Source organism: Pomacea canaliculata, linkage group LG1, assembly GCF_003073045.1.
Source record: "Pomacea canaliculata isolate SZHN2017 linkage group LG1, ASM307304v1, whole genome shotgun sequence".
NCBI lineage: Eukaryota > Metazoa > Mollusca > Gastropoda > Architaenioglossa > Ampullariidae > Pomacea > Pomacea canaliculata.
In genome coordinates this window covers 34577585-34594745 of record NC_037590.1, presented here as the reverse complement: position 1 = coordinate 34594745, position 17161 = coordinate 34577585, and the positions used below count along the sequence as shown (strand labels likewise).

General features: G+C 37.6%; 2 protein-coding genes across 2 annotated transcripts; both read left to right on the top strand.

Annotated features, from left to right (window-relative positions):
- Positions 1-690: 690 nt before the first annotated feature.
- LOC112574490 lies at positions 691-4716 on the top strand. The gene is made up of 5 exons (XM_025255614.1): positions 691-795; positions 2443-2548; positions 2914-3020; positions 3707-3808; positions 4420-4716. The coding sequence occupies exons 1-4, from the start codon at positions 762-764 to the stop codon at positions 3796-3798; spliced, it is 339 nt and encodes a 112-aa protein (XP_025111399.1). The 5' UTR covers positions 691-761; the 3' UTR covers positions 3799-3808; positions 4420-4716.
- Positions 4717-7214: 2498 nt separating this feature from the next.
- On the top strand, positions 7215-9952 carry LOC112570961. Its single transcript, XM_025249721.1, has 4 exons — positions 7215-7730; positions 8160-8262; positions 8593-8687; positions 9278-9952. Exons 1-4 carry the CDS (start codon positions 7697-7699, stop codon positions 9364-9366), a joined length of 321 nt encoding a protein of 106 aa, XP_025105506.1. The 5' UTR covers positions 7215-7696; the 3' UTR covers positions 9367-9952.
- Positions 9953-17161: the final 7209 nt, after the last annotated feature.

Sequence of the window (17161 nt, the reverse complement as noted above, 5' to 3'; positions counted from 1 at the left end):
ATTTCACAAATATTGTGGTCAGAGGAACTGATGTCATTAAAATAAAAAGGAGAAGAAATAAAATTCGTTTTTATTTTCTACAAATGAATATAGTAGTATTTTGATAATTCATAACCACCAAACCAAAATAATATACTTAAACAAGTGGATCTGCAACACATTAAGGATGATGACAAGTAAAATGAATTTGCACTGCTTTCCTTTCTGTAGTTTGTGACCTCATAATGGTTTTTCAGACATTTCGTATACTACCAAAATAATGTGTATTTATTTTAAGATTATAACAAAGGAAATTCCACAGTTTCAAAGGAGCACACAGAAAAGCCCGCTCAACAAAACCATTAGTATGCTAGGCGCAATGATCTGAGGACAAGCTAAGGTGTAGAAGGGACGCAGTTCCGGTACCTCGAGGGTATCTGTTGACTGTCGCTGCACGCGCGCGTCTGCTGTCATAGAACTGCCTTCTGCTCCGGGACCAAGAAAGTGTCCACACAGGATTAGTTTCACTTTACAGATTTTCTTGTATGTGACGACATATTCATGAACCAGCGTCCACACCCAAAGCTCACTGTGCAGCACTTGTACTGTTAGTCACAACAACCAATCACTGTGACCGGGAAGTAATTTATTTTGCAAGTAGAGTATATAAAGTCAATCTAACTGCTATTATCATCCAGGATTATCCCTTGATATTCAGAAGAAAGCAGTATTTGTTCCATTTTGAAACTTGTTGCAATAAAGCAGTTGCTAATCTGCTGACCATGAAGCACACACTGCTATTCTGCCTTTGGACTGGTAAGTGCCCATCTTTCCTTTCAGCAGAATGTAGTTTGATAATCTGGTAATCTGTGACTAGCATTCTGTTATTTACGTCGATTTCCTTCTTTCTACAAAGTCAGACATACATTGAGTTTTAAGGCCATATTTTAGTTTCAATTTTCAGGAGTATTTTATGTAAACTGAGTATTAGTTATGTCTTATGCTGTCCTTATTGAGATGTTTGCACAGTTATGTCGATGGTGGAAAGATAGTATTTTATGAAAAGAAGAAATTTGCATATTTCACCAATAAGATATGGCTAGGTATGACAACGCAGTTATTTTCTGTTGCCTTGACTCTGCAACCTACCCTTGTATTGCAATGACGTCACAGTCTAACAGCCCATCTCCATGTGAACATCTCTCGCCCGTCATTCGCTCTCTTCACTGGCTCGCAGTCTCTGATCGTGTAGCCTACTTTCCAGTTGTATAACTTTCCACTCCGACTTATTCTGCCGTTTCTGGCACCGGTCCTTGGTACCTCTCCGAACTCACTCCCAGCTATACGACCGCACGACTTCTTCGCTCTTCTAACACCAAGCTTTTGCGAGTCCCACTGAATAAGACAAAGCTCCATCAACTCTAAACATATTATCTCTCAGAATTTGTCACTGTGATTCTCTTACCACCTTTAAGTCAAAACTGAAGAGGCATTGTTTCAGGACGGGGTTCCCTTTGACCCTGTCCTGACCATGAGCGTGTATAACGTGTGTCTGTAATTTACCTTGTGTATGTGTTGGTGTGTCTGTTGTAGAAGTGAGAGGTGTTTTTTTTCATGCGAATATGGGCGTCAGTGATTCCGTTTATGTGAATATGTCTGTTTATCTCTTCTTTGGACAAGCACCTGACAAATAAAAGTGTTACTTTAATCATATCTTTTGTAAACGGTTGGTGTTCCGAATCAAGCGAGTACAAAACGCATATTGGAGTAGCCACTGGCTTGAAATATTTTCAGTAAACTCAGTTGTTTTTTTTTTTTTTTTTTTTTTGGTTTTGGGTTTGTTTTTTTTTTTTTTTTTGTTGGGCTTACGTTTATCCACGGTTTTCTAACTTAAAGTTTGTCGAAGAATGTTAGCAACAATGCAGAAGGGTTTACGTGCCGCCCAGACCTATGGAATGGAAGGGCCAACCATACTCTTTATTTAACCACTATATTCACATATAATCACTTACTTCGTTGCACATAATAATATTATAAGCGCTCTGTAAATGGTCTTACTGATAAAAAGAATTAATTTATCCAATCAAAAAAAATCCATCATTAACTAAGACTCTGAACTCCTAACTGGTTACAAACATTGACTTTTAGTTATAACCATGCATCACACTGCATGAATATTACACCAAGTGTATCCCCCTATATATCACGTGACCATAGCATCAGTGTAATTTTCAATCACTAGCAGTCGATATTAATGGTTTCACAAAGTTCATGTGCTTAGGCTATAGCCAGGTTATTTGTGTGAATGAGAAAATGTGTATACATACATCTGTGTTCATCGGGTGAGTAATCTGAAGCCAAAGCATGAGCATAATTTCAAGTCTTGTAATCTCATTAGTGAATTTTTGAAAACCCGGACAGTGATGTTGATTATTTAATGATATTTTCTACATTAAATTCCAGCCTTCTTCATAAGCCTCGTAAACTGCGACTGCGTGACAGACTGCGAGAACACGTTCACCGCAGCAGTCCAATATGAAGCCATCCTCACACAGGCCAGACTCTGCACGTATGTTACTAAATTACATGTGAACAACTAGTATCAAGAGTGAACATTCTATGTCATCTTTTTCATGAGTCTGCTTGCTAAAATATTTCTTCTCTTTTACCTACCTAGATGGCTACAAAGAAACATTTGGAAAAGAGAAAATAATATTAAGTAATGTAAATCAAATGTAGTTCATAACGTCAGATATTTTAAGATGTAGTTGGAATAGATTGTGTACGCACTTGTACATCAGGTTCAAAGAAATTTTCCTCTGAAAGTAAAGTGTTTTGCTTTGCTTTACCCACTCCATACCCGTATATTGATGTCCATAGTGAGTATCACTACCTTTAGACATTAAGTACCTCCTAATATATTTGTTGTTGCAGACTTGTGAACCAATACGTAACATGTATCGAGACATCTTGTCATGCAGATTTTACACCATATAAAAACGCGCTGCAGCAAAAGCTGAAAAGTTTGGGCTACACTTGTGGTAAGCCGGTTATGTCTGTGTACGTGTGTAAGGGAATAGTATCTTTATGTGTTGTGGATCATCATCAGCATAACTAGATTTCCTGTAGACGACATTGTCATTTTACTATTCTACATGCAGCAGAAGCTTTAATCGTAAAGTTCAAAATCAGAAGAAAAAATATTATGCTATTTTCAGAATAAATTGTCTATAAAATTGAGTTTTTTTGCTTTCTTCAAGTTCCTCTTCTTCAGCAGCAAATAGTTTAGAGATTACTTTTCGTCCCTCACAGAACGGGGATATATTGCTTGTCTATGTTCAACAGTTGTGTTTGTGTTGTGTAGTGTGTGGTGTAGTGTGTGATGTAGTGTGTGAGTGTATATATATATAAAGGTGTGCTTACCTTTTTTTATTTATCGGTGTATATGCTCGCGCACCAACGTATTAATGTTGCTGCTCGTTGTTTCGCAGTCTTAAAATTGTTGGTGCAGATACATATCTCTTCAACATTTAAAGAAATTTCGAACTTAAATTTCCTAGTACCACTTGTACTAAATCAGATGCCTTAGCTCTCTTCACTATTACTCCAACTGTGATACAAGAAAACAATCGTGTAAATAAATTGCTGTTAACGACAACAACAAAGCTTCATTTCAGAAAGATTCATGAAAACAATAACATATTTACTTTGTTTTACCTGCTTCCAGACCTGAATGTCGCCTCCAGGACCCTGTCTGGCAGTCTTCTCACTGTTTCTGGCGCCATGCTGCTCACTGCTTACAGAATCCTCAACCTTTGATCCTCTGTAGGTGAGGGACACAAATAAACTTGTTCTCTAATGGCTAAGCTGTCAGATGAAATCATGTTATTTCATGGCCGCATGTTAAAAATATTAACAGTTGATATTAAATTAAGTATCACTTCGTTCGCGTTTTTTAACGTATTAACTGAATACACTTATTGAGATATACATCAAGTTGGGGATTTGTCACTGGTTACTTGTTGAAGACTTGACCCTAACGATAAAGGACAAACTAAGCTTTGCGAACACACTAGCACCATGATAGACTAAGATATTCCAAACTACAATTTAGTTCTTGATACTATATTTTTCTTTATTGCTCATACTGTTGGTCCTGTTTGATAGTGTTTGCTCTGTTACCCTACCTTACTGTTTACAGTTTGTTGATTTATACTTTTATGAGTTATATTTGTTAAATTAAGACCATATCTTGACTTACCATTAACTTCTGTTTAATAATATGGATTTTAGGGCTTAGAATTGTGGTTTTAATATCCTGATACTTAGCTGATTTTGAGTATCGGTCTATATAGTTGTTTTCGCTTAAAACTATTTACATAAATATAGAATCTAAATAGCTTACCACCATCGTAATGAATGATTCCTTGTTTCAAACAGAAGGTTGCACCATCATCACACAGTAGACGAGGTATACTGTTCTCACCATTTGTTCCAAGTGCATGGAGCGGAAAAAGTAACCAAACAAATACTGACAAAATGCTAGCCTAACAAACTGGAGTGTGTTAAGTTCATTAAGACCGGTTTTAACCTTTGGGAAAGTAGGGATAAAGTTTAACCAAGATGTTTGTATAAACCGTCATGTAAATTATTTTTCTGCACTTATCGTTCGGTTAAGAATGATCTTTAGTTTTATTCATGGCGCTTTCTTTAGTGATCCTCTCTTGTCATCATTGTTCTCGTTTAAAAATAAACAAAAACATTTTTCTAAATAAACCCTTTGTGTATATGTATATATTGTCTTTATTGAAAAAGCAAAGGAAGCACTTCTTTGCATAGTATTGTTGTTGCTTTCATTTTCCCTTCCAGATATTAACCCGACCCTTTGAGTGTTTGTGGGCGGGGTTGGGATTTAGTGACGTGGCGATTCACAGGCACTGCACTGCAATTTAAACCTTTCACAATTTTCACTCATACCAAGCTATACGTTTGATCACAATGACTAATAAAAATCCTGCCCTACCATGATGAACACTTCCTAATCCATATCCTCTTTAATTCCATCTCCTCTTGTATTCCATTTATGATAAGAGGTCCTGCATCATGTTCGCTACCTAAGTGACATGTGGCAGCCGCCACACTTGACATGGGCAGTTACTACGAGGTCTCCTATAGTATTATGCACATTAATGAAGATGGTTATGCTGAAATAATTATCCCTACCATTGACCCTATCTAAAAAACAGTTTAAAATGTTCGGCGCTACTCTGCAGGCTGGCACTTCGTGCTGTACTAACGTTACGCCGGACAACACAAGTCCAAGGGTCTCAAAGCGCAATGGTCCTCTGAACAGCACCAGGGCTTCTGTTGGTACACCTGTCCAAAGCATAACATGCTACCACGAATAATATCCATATATACGTCTGTAAGGATACTAACGTATGGCAACAGGCTGTGATTGATAACCTCGTTAAACGTTCATTCTTTAATGGCCTTACCAGTGCTGCAATGCCACGATGTCATCCATCATTAAGTACACACCTGTAGGTAATTATCAGACAGCACAATACTTACGACTACTTAAAACTGTATTTTGTTATATTTCACATTTTTGTTTACTACTTGTTGGTTGCATTCATTTCGTAGTTTATATTTCATAGATTATCCTTATCTTTTTCTCTTTATCCTGTAATTTCATTTACTTTCTTGAATATTCAAGTACAATCTAAACATGCCTAATAATTACTCTTCAAAACAAATGGCCGACTGAGGATGAGCTTCGTATAGGACACCTGAATAGAAACTGTTGTATAAACAAACTCTCTGAATTAGAAACAATCCAAGTCTGGAACTCCCCTTCACATGTTTGGAGTATTAGAAGCTACTCGAGCTACACTGAGATATCATCTAAATTTCTTATTACACATTAGAACGATGACACCCAGGCTTGAAACCGGATTGGTTACGGACATTAGTTCGTCCATCAATACTAAGTGCCTACATCACCTCGAAATATACGACATTGAGTCAATCTAGCTTGAAGTCAAACGAAATAATGTTGCTCATATTCTCAGAGTTTTTCTACAGAAATCTTAATGAGATAATATAATGGATAGACCATTTCAGACCACGACAGATGCTGTAGAATATTTCGACTTTGACTCTTAAACCAAATAGTTGTTGTATTTAAAAAATTACACTATTCAAATCGCACACTTGTTACCGCCACCACAAGAGTCACTGATACACCACAAACTTTACTAAACTGCATGTACGTCAGCATCTCACACATCCTGCAGAAACCAAAGTCTCTTCTCCTTCGCATGAATGCCCGTCTTCACATGCATCTTGACACCACCATCACCATCACCAACACTTCACTTCTGCACTCGAGGAGATTGGGTACCACATTCCTGGTCTTTAACAGCTAGCCCCTTTATGACTGATAGAGATATTACACATAAATTCTCTTTGAGGTAAGTAATATCATTAACAGGTGTCCCTAAGCTGCACTCACTACATACATCTACGTAATCTGACTGTTTTTATTTAAGTTCAGGTCTTGACATATAAATTTCAAGCACGAATGACTTAAACCAACACCCTCCTAACATTATCTCATTATGTTGAGAGTACTCTGTAAACATATACCAAACCCACAGTGTCATCACGCCGGGCAGTATGATAAATACAATCTGGGGGACAGGAAGTGATACACAAATGACATAAAAAAACACTTATAGCAAATTTTGAACCTCGCGAGGGTTAATGAAAATTACAAACTCCCTTGGCTTTAACCTAATTCATTTCTTTCATTGAACAGTCCAGTCTCTCAGTAAAATTTATCCACAACATTAGGACACCTTCACTCCCTCCCTTGATCTACGATATTAGATGTCTGACATGTTTGTACCTGCAAAGTCCTGAAGTTGTTACTAAAATACTTTCATGCGCGACAAGATGTCCTTCGCGTGTAAATTGGAAATCTTTAGGTTTGGCCAACAAAGACATGGTCTAGAACTTCCTGTTTCGAACAAGTCTGTGGAGTGTAAAGTAAGGTCAGGCGGCAAAGTCACAGCAGGAACAAACACGTCCACCGGCTTTTCAAGGCAAACAGGTCGACGCCACTCAGGGTCATGCGTGTGGACCCCCTGCACATCTACCCGGGGACAGACTTTGTACCCCGAATGTTACAAGTTAGTGTACACTTTTGCAGTGCATTATACTTGATCCTGACGAGACATCTCGCTCTGGCATAAAACTACTGGTCCCTTATTTTCAAAAGAACTTCTGAAACATCATATTCCTAGCCATCTACAGGGTAATGACTGACATTACAAAATATAGCCAATGGCGGAAAGTACGTCATGCATAGCAACCAATCAGATTGACTCTCACCTGACTTCGATGTTAAACCAGGACATGGAGATCTCTCTGTAGTGTAGTGGTTGACATTCGCTTTTTACCGCTGCTACGTAAAGATCCTGGTTCAGATCTCGTCTCTGGATACTTTCTATATATCATACCTGTTCACAGGGTTAGCAATCGAGGTTTCCCCATGTTCTCTGGTTTTCTTTCCTACTTTCCTAATAAGCCAAGCAACCAACCAACCAAGAAAGACAGGGTCTAGAGTGACAAGTGTAAACAATCAGGACTGAAACTTAGCCTCCCTTTCAAAAGTATTGTTTGGTCTGTCTACACGTTTTAATAGTAAATCATGAAGTACGCATTGGGGTTCTGCTTTTTTTCTGGTAAGTATCTTACAATTCTCTTCTCTCGTCGTTCTGTTTATATTTTATGGACATTCTTGTCTCATTTATAGACTTTTTACTCTTAAGGAGCAATGCGTTTAAGTAAGCTGTCTTGAATAAAATCTTACTGTTAGAAGAAAGTATTTAAGTTATTTTGCTACTTTTGTTTTCACTAAAAAAAATTTTGCAGTGACAATTAAAACTGAGAAGACCAACTATCTTTGTCAAACAACAGGTTGTAATTGAAAAAATGAAAGTCTGTTGTCATAAGAAAACAAGACAGAAACATGAAATTACTAACAAAATACTTCATTCAAATCGTTTCTTATTGACAAGTTCAGTAGACATGCAGAGTAAACGTTCATATCTTAAAAGAGTTTTCATTTGGAATTAATTTTTTTTAATCATTTAATGCTCTTTTAATTTCAGCCTTTGTCGTAGGCTTGGTGAACAGTGCTAGTTGCGAAGAACCCTGTGTGGATGAATGGCTCAGGGTTGCACAAACCGTAAAAACCGCCACTGAGATATGCAAGTATGTTGGGAAGTGTCAAAGCTGGTCATGCTGAAGAAATCAAATATTTTACTCCATTTTTCGTTCTTTGTCCGCTTTCAGAATGATATTCTAGTCTCCCTGCACGTTTATTTTTCTCTTTAAATAGATGTGCAGGAGAGATAATATTTCTTAGAAACTGTAATTGTCTTAATAAAAGTTTCAGATAACAAGCAGCAACCCACTTTCAACTGATAAGTGTCTAGAAACGCAATAGATACAGATACCACTCTCTAGAAATACTTTCTTTAAGCTAATTTAACACACTCAACTTACACATTCATAGTTCATGTCAGCGAACATATGTTACAGAAACGCTCAGACATACCTGTATTGTCTGAAGTCCTGCGGCTGGGATGTAACTGTTAAGATCCAAGAATTACAGGCCAATTTGGGCTCTGAATGCGGTAAGTCCTTGATTTCTAACATGTTCTAGCTGCATAGGTGTTCACAACTGGATGGTATTATGTAAAATAGAAATGAACAAACTTATAGACTAAAAACTTCAAATCCTGGTAAAAAAGAACTTTTAAAATCATTGTTCTTGTAATTCTTTTGCTGGTTCATCTACTTTAGAAGTGTGATGAGCAGGGCCGTGCTTAGGGGCAGGCGGACGAGGCATCTGCCTAGGGCCCCGCGCTTTTGATTGATATGGTAACTAGGCATATGGAAGTGTAGTCAGCCGTGGCGTGAGGGCCCCGCACATGCCCTTTGCCTCGGGCCCCGCGGGGGCTAAGAACGGGCCTGGTGATGAGTGTATGTAACTAACACTGAAAAACTGAAGTATCCCTAATGAGTGACTTCGAAAAGGGGTTTCAGGGACTCGACAGGGACACTGATTAGAATTTGTTCGGAGTGTTTAAATAAATAGCGATAGGTTTACCGCTAGTATCCGGCAAAAGCTCACATTTAATATAAAATAAATTTTATATGCAACAGAAAAAATAAACACTGACCACGTTTTAGTAGTGCATAACAATGTTTGACTGATTTCCAGATCTGTCAGGCTCCACATCGCTGTCTGTCAGCTTACTTACCGCCCTCGTGGGCCCGCTACTCGCTGCTTACCAAACCTTCGGACTGTAACCTTGTGTCCTTTCTGATGTCACCGACATACGACTGCAGTGGAGAACAGAACACATATGTAACACCCTAGTAGTTTGTTAGCAGTAAATAAGATATTTTATGCGTTTAATTTTTTTATGCATTGTATTCCTTTATTCTTTAGGCTTTTGTTGTATGACTCATTGCACTGGATATTTGAAGCGTGTGGGTTCTAGATCAGGCAGGAAGGATGCACACATGAACATACTAGAACATGCACAGGCACGCACGTGCACAAACAGCTGTCGCACGAGCAAACAAAAACATATCCACCCTTACATCTTCACGTGCGACGTGTAACTAGACTGAACCGACGAACGTGACCACGGCGTGCGTGAGAGACAACAGGGTCTAGAAAGTTCGATGGATAGGAAAATAAGTAGTCGGGGTTAGAGATTTCGGGAAAACTCTGTCAAATTCATTTTTTCAAGTTCGGTTGAGAGTCAGTCAAGTCTCCAATGGTCTCTAAACCTGATTCTGCGATTCCTGTGGACTAATGGAGTGTTCCTGAACATTTTCAACATCACTCCACCAGCTGTTTGAGAAAATAAATAATCAGCTTTGTTTATACCAAAAATTCTATTCTGGTGTTGTGTTTTCTTGAAGGATTGGCCTACTTGTGCGTAGCCACAACACCGAGCCATTTTTTAACAATAACAACAACAATCATAACAACAACCATAACAACAACCATAACAACAACAACCATAACAACAACGATAACAATAATAATAATAATAGGGTGAAATTGAAGAAGCCAACCAAAATGAAAGGTAAGAAAAGAAGATAAATCGTGAAAAGGAAAAAAAACTTGACGTGCGATCTGATTAAGAACTAAACTAACACAGTACTCCATCATTCAGCAAGTCTTTGGAGTCAAAATAAAAGTATATATTTGTGAAAAGAAATCCTGTAGACAACAGAAAATGGTGGATCATATTTGCTTGTGCAAGAAGTTTTACCGCATTGTACTAAGTTGTACATTGTGCACAAACCAGAAACCGGACCTAGGTGAAAAATCTTCAGCTTCCACCGATAAGGAGCACATTAAGTCCTGCAAAGTATTTTGTTTGCGATACAAAATCATGAACACCCAAATTTGACACACTCGTTCTAAATTTTAATACAGTATCTTGCAGATGAAACTTAAGTTCAAAACCAGATTAGCTATGCAAAGTATAATATGTACAAGAAAAAGAAACATCTGCCATTACATTTATTATTAAGATTCTATTCTTGACACCTGTTCACCGTTAGCCTAGCTTTCAATTTCTTAGTAAATTTATTTATATTTTCAGCATATTGGCTCATTCAAACAAAACCAACTCCCTTCTATTATGTTATATCTATACACCTATTTTATCTTTTACACTCCATGAGGCAGTCTCATCATCGAAAGTTGAAGCAACTGCTAATAATAATAAAAAATAATTTATATCGCACTTTATTCCACCACGAAAGGTTAGTTCTAAGCACTTGACAAGAACTATAAACACACAGAATAATAAGAAGAACACAGACACAGACGCACACCACATAGAATACAAACGTTAAGTCTATAGAATTACCAATGTTATGATGAATAATACGTTAACCGTAGTTGCCACTAGCTTGCCCAATCAAGTTGAAAAGCTGTTAATAAAACTGCAAGTGCTATTTTTCACACAACAGTGCCAGTCTTAGAATGGACCAATAGCCACGAGTCATTTTGATTTTGCTGCTTGTAGAGTAGCTGGCAAATGTTTCTCTGAAAACCGTAATATCGAATGAACTCACAAGCCATCAGAAGGGAAGAAGTACAAATCCAGCGATACAATATTTACAACACGATCAAATTGCCACCATCCATAATGAGTCACAAATATACAGGTGTTCAAATATAGTCTCTATCCGGTTATGAATTGTTGAAACACCTCTATAAACCTCCACAGGAAAGAATAATCTCACAGATTATTAGGGCTTCCTTACAAGAGCACCAAATCAGCAATTGCTAGACTGGGTATATGGAGAGATGTAGCATCTGTTCAAAGAATTTATAGTGACGATCTACAAAGTAAGTCAATATCAAGTTGTGCTAAAAACACATCAATTTGGACTTGTAAATAAGGCTGTGTCTGATAAAGTCATCCGTAGATAACTAGGATCAACGAGACTGAAGCTGAGAGGATAGAGCAGACTTCACCAACTGTGTGACCTTCTCACCCTCGAATTGCGCTAAGAAACCGTTATGGGGAGAAAGATGAGGCTGACAGTCGATGGGACAACAGAAGTTGTAACCAAAAAGTCTGCAAAAATCAGATCGCTGAAACTCAAAACAGGTCAACTAAAGCAACCACAAATATTGTGTAGCCCTCAGAGCTCTGCATCATACTGTAAGAAAGTTGCAGGTGTATTAAATATTTGTACAACGTTTTAAGACAAGTGTTATTGTAGGTTTAGTATTATTATACACGTATTATTGTAAATTGTGCATGGCAGACTTAAAGACTTCCTTTTCTCTGCCTCTTAAGTCTTCAAAAGCAGCATAAAGACAGCTTTGTTGAAAACTAAGATCCCAAATATTCCTATACATTAACAACTGGCATTGCAATACCTTAATAAGATCAGATTCCCTTTGCCCCTAAAATCCCACCCTTACGAAAAAAAACTACTAGATTACTTTTTCTAAGTTTACTTTTATGAATCCAGAGTAAATTAATCAAGACAGAAGTTATTTAGCTGGTCTTGTAGCTCAGTGAATGTTTCACTGATAATGTGACAGGCACTAAGAAGAGAGTTGCAGTAGTCTAGTTTAGACAGAAAAAATGAGCAGAAGAGAATTTTGGTGGTTGAGATGGACAGAGTATGGCGAATGGAGCTGATCTGGAATTCGTAGTACATAGTAATTAATTCAAATGACATCACAGTTTCTCGATTTCTCGCTAACAACGACATTGACACCACGTCCGTTGCTGGCCTACGGTTTCTAGATCTTGAAACTCCTCGACTCTCTGGTCCCTTTGTTACAGTATGTATCACCATACTCGCCTTTTCCAAACCTGTTGGCTGTTTGGGAGGTGGGGTGAGAGGTGTCACGGACGGGTGTGCCGCGACATAATAGCAAATGCAGTTTAAATGTTTTTCCATTGTGGCGGGTATGTAGAGGGACTGCTGGTGGTACAATGAGTTATTCATTTTTGTTGAGGGTAGAGGGTCGAGAGAATGAAATCTTTAGTCTGCTGACCCTGTTGGTTTTTTTCAAAGACTTCACACCTAGCAGGTCCGGCAAGGTCAATACCGCGGTGTAATTAGAATGTGGGAAAGTGGGGATAGTTTTCTACTTCAGCTGACAGCGTATAAACAGAATTTGAAATGTAATGGGGATTGATGAAGGTAGAGAGGGAAAAGAAATAAATATGGATGGGAGTTGGCAGACATGAATTAGAAATGAGTTTGTGGTTTGTACCTATCTTCATGTAACTGCTATGAAAAGTAACCTGCTTTGAGTAGATACTGTGTGGTTGTTCGCATATTCTAAACTGTTGTGTGAATTTTACCTTCTTAAATGAAAATTTCCTGCTGTGTGCTATCATCTTAATCAGTCTACTTACCTGGAGAAACTGTGTGGCTATCCGCTAACTCTTAACTGCTGTGTAGATATTTATCTTTTACTTAACTGAGGTGTAAAGCGACTGTGGATTCCGTTGGATACCAAATTACTGTGTGTTATTCTTAATTCTATTTACGATATATCCAAGGCTTGTGAGGACCTGGATTGATTTTCTTCAACCTGGGTGTTAGCTGAAAGCTAGTATTTTTATTTTAAAAATCTTGATATTAATGTAAATTTACCATAGCTCAGGTGTTCATGTGCTGATATGTTTGCTTTGTGCTGCTTAAGCGGCCGTGACCCGTAAAACCTGTGTGTGATTATATAAGTACTGTATGTGCGTATGGCACGTGTGTGGTAATATTCATCTTGGCCTGTGAAATTGTATCTTCGTGTGGACAGCCTAACAGATCTAAAGAAGTAACCAGGCGTGCGATAGGTAACAGAAATTCCACAACAGATATGTTTGCCTAGATACCTTTGACTACATTTTGCTGAATCGAAATCATTTTCTAATAACTGTGTGCCGCTGTGTGTATTGACAAATGCATGCATATTATATATTGTCAGTGAACTCGGAATAAACGAGTTTTCCTTACAAAAGAGGAAACCTATATAGCCTCAACCTTATAGGACGCACGAAACTCATTAATGTAAATGACTTCGACATTTGACATTGACTGAATGTCTGTTTTGAATAACGCGTACATTGTAAGTCAAAAGCTATGAAATGACAGAGAAAGCTTTTATCAATCTTTGCTTTATCTTTTTTGGGCAACATAGGGATTTCACGAACTTAGCCAAGAACGCGTTTGAAACTTTGAATATCATCTGGCGTGTTGGCAGGTCACAAACATGTCTAGTCAGTGACCTCGGAATAGCTGAACTTTTCTTGGGAAGGAGGAAGCTTATAAATTCAACCCTACAAGAGGCACGAAACGTATTTTGATGTAAATGGCGTTGACATCTGACATGAACCAGATTTCTGTTTCAAGTACCGCGCACTTTACCTGTCAAAGCTATGAAATGACAAAGAAAGCTTACTCAAGCTTTGCTTTATTTTTTATTTATTTTTATTTATTTTTTTTTTTTTTTTTTTTTTTTTTTTTTTTTTTTTTTTTGTCAACATAAGGCTCTCGCAAACTCCCAAGAACGCGTTTGACACATTGATGACCCTCTGATGATATTCTTAATGTGCCAGACAAATACATTCAGATCCTCTTCCATCCCTAACTTTAGTGTTTAAGACATGCGTGGAATCTGCTATTTCACTAGTATTTTTATCGTTTGCTTCGAGATCTCCGTAATATTTTTAATATTATTCATCAACGAAATTCATTCCAGAATAATACTGATCAAAATTTCTTTCAAAACTGTATACATTTGTTTCCTTAAAATTGGTTATCTACAGTTTCATAAAATGATGCCTTATAATTTCTCAATAATATTTTGAACATCAATTTACTGCTGTTTGATTTTATAAATAATTTTACATTCTGAAGTCTTCGCTCATGTTCTTTGATCCTTAGAAAAGTAGGAGCAATGTCCTCGGGTACTTCTGCTGCATCAACAATAAACACGTCAAGGAGAGAGGATCGTAAACTGATAAAACCAAACCAATTTTTACCAGCCAAAGCTTTTTTCTTTGCTCATTCTTTCAAAATCCATAAAAGGATCATGTTGTAGGCTTGATCTGTACACTGAGGTACACAGCGATGTCAACGATTATTTGTTCATTGTAAAAACCAATATGGTCGGAAAACGCTACGTCTCACCTGCTTGGAGTGAAGATCACATGCATACATAATTATCTAAAATCGTCTGTATACGTTGGGGCGGCCGAAGAGAAGCATACCTGTATCTATCTTGTAATGGACGTGACATGTCTGTCCCTCAAAATTTAAGTTATTACTTTGTTTCACATAGTATAAATTTATGTTACTATGAGAAAACGTTCATAGATGCACTGAACTTCGAGTCTTGCCAGCGGTTGCCTTGGCCAGGCCCTATCAAACGAGTTTGCGGGCCGTATAATTGTAGCCGGGCGTCTCGCACCCCTGCTGTAGAAGGTATAGCAAGGGAAGGCAGCAAGAGAGAGCTGGTCCTTAGGACTCTCATACTTAACTCCCCTGATCATAAGGCTATATTAGTGGGAAGGGACTTCGAACTCTCTTCTGAATGATTAGGCAGAATTTTTCAGGAATCGAGTAAATTTTGAGCAGCTACCCCCATAATGTGCTACTCCAAAGCCTAACAAGATTTTAAAGCTTTCTGATATAGACTAGAGTTTGCAAAGAACGGAAATATGCAAACATATTTTGAAATCAGTAAGTTTTATCAGAATAAATAGTACATAGCCTTTATTTATCTTTGTCCTTTTCAGTAGTAATGACTGACACACACACACAGAGGTACTCGCAACTGTACTGCCTCACACAATTCGTCGTGGGTTACTACCGAGACACGAGTCTCTCATTAATATAAGTATCAGAAAAGAAATGACATTCTGTGGTTTCCTGCTTAGAACCACTCATCCTTTTTCTGTTCAATGTTTTTCTTAACTTGCTTTGATCTTAAGGAATTTCCAACATTTTGTCATGGAATGAGGTTTCCGAACACAAATAACCCGCCCTTCTTTTGTCACCCACTCCTTTCTGCGCTCGCACAGCACTGAGTGGTTCCACTGATTTTCATTGTGTTACAACCTGTTGAAGGCTCCACGCTACACACGCCATTCACTGATGTCCTGGGGAAAAAAGCTTTCGGGGTTATGACCCATTATCGACAATGGTGGGCCTTGAAAGTCAATAACGATCCTTGTTTAAACGACGAAAAACACTGATCGCTAATATTATCTTTAGTACAGGAGTGGTTTCCAATTTTAAGTACACCTACATATTGAGTGCACCGTCCTTGACCATGTATACTTGTGTTGGGGGAGGGTAAGCAGGGGGAACTCTAGCGATTTAATAAAAATAAATAGTTTATATATTCCTTAGCTGTGTAAATTTAAAAATAATAAATAATATTATAATGCTTTTACGTCTTTGTAATCTTTATAATTTTGACTTGTTTCTAGAAGATTGTAATATGAAACAACTTCATATTTTTAACGGTTATATTCTGTAATTTCGTAATGTTTCTAAAGATAAGGATTTTTGAGGGTTTGACGACAACAGTTGTCTGTATTTTAATATCATTGTAACAAAAATAAAGTTTACGGAGACAAAACTTAGTATACAAATTAAATGAGCAGATTGTATCTCTTTCTGGTAAAATTCATCCATATTTTACACCTGTTGTAATAAACTGTTCTCATTCCTTGAATATCAATGTATTGATTGATATTGTGGGCTAAACCTGCATTTTAAAAGAATATTAAGCAATACTTATTTTATGTATGTGTGATTTCACATCATAGTAAGTGTAGTTATTACAATAAATATAATAATGACTACCGAGTTGTACTCATAGCACACGTCTATTAACACACATCGTGAATGACTGTAAAATTTAACATTAGTATTCCGTAAAGCTTAATTTTCTTTGTCCTGTAGAAAGTTGCAATAAAGGTTCCTTTCCATGCACCATTTAAACATGACATTCTCACACTTTACTGTTTAAAAAAATAACTCTTTTCTTCACACGATCCCACTCTCTGTTGCGCCATGCTTCGTCAAGTGACATCGCGGATAACTCTAAGCAAACATCTGTGAGCTTGGGATCGAGTAAAAGCTCTTGTTATCCATATTCTACATCTTGTCAGCCCAAAGACCACTGTCACTTCTTTGTTTGAGTTTGTGCCACAAACTAGAGACTGAAGCATGTAGCGACAAGTTACTGAGACTGAAAAATCTTGGTTCAATAAAAAAAAATGACTCCATAGCGTTTTTATTTATCTTTACTTATGACAGCTCGAGCTCGTGGTCCAGACCCCTTATAAAAAATGCAAACTGCTTGATCTACGTCAAATGATACGATATCGTGTCAGGACTTGACCTTTACACCCGATTCTGGTGGGCGAGATATTACTACCACTACATCGCCATCTTTATGTCATCTCGATGCAAAAGAATCTGACTGCACAGAAAAGGACACATGTCGTGATTGTGCAATGATGTGCGTTGCGAAGGTCTCAGCCAATGGGACACCTGTGGCCTTATTAGTTGTATTATTTATCAGTGTGAC

What these genes read in the sequence shown, in the direction of transcription:
- LOC112574490 (XM_025255614.1), top strand. Translation starts at nt 762, where the DNA reads ATGAAGCACACACTGCTATTCTGCCTTTGGACTG. An exon ending in GCTATTCTGCCTTTGGACTG is followed by an intron (nt 796 to 2,442) that starts GTAAGTGCCCAT and finishes ATTAAATTCCAG; the next exon opens with CCTTCTTCATAAGCCTCGTA. An exon ending in AAGTTTGGGCTACACTTGTG is followed by an intron (nt 3,021 to 3,706) that starts GTAAGCCGGTTA and finishes ACCTGCTTCCAG; the next exon opens with ACCTGAATGTCGCCTCCAGG.
- LOC112570961 (XM_025249721.1), top strand. Translation starts at nt 7,697, where the DNA reads ATGAAGTACGCATTGGGGTTCTGCTTTTTTTCTG. An exon ending in GGGGTTCTGCTTTTTTTCTG is followed by an intron (nt 7,731 to 8,159) that starts GTAAGTATCTTA and finishes TTTTAATTTCAG; the next exon opens with CCTTTGTCGTAGGCTTGGTG. An exon ending in CAATTTGGGCTCTGAATGCG is followed by an intron (nt 8,688 to 9,277) that starts GTAAGTCCTTGA and finishes ACTGATTTCCAG; the next exon opens with ATCTGTCAGGCTCCACATCG.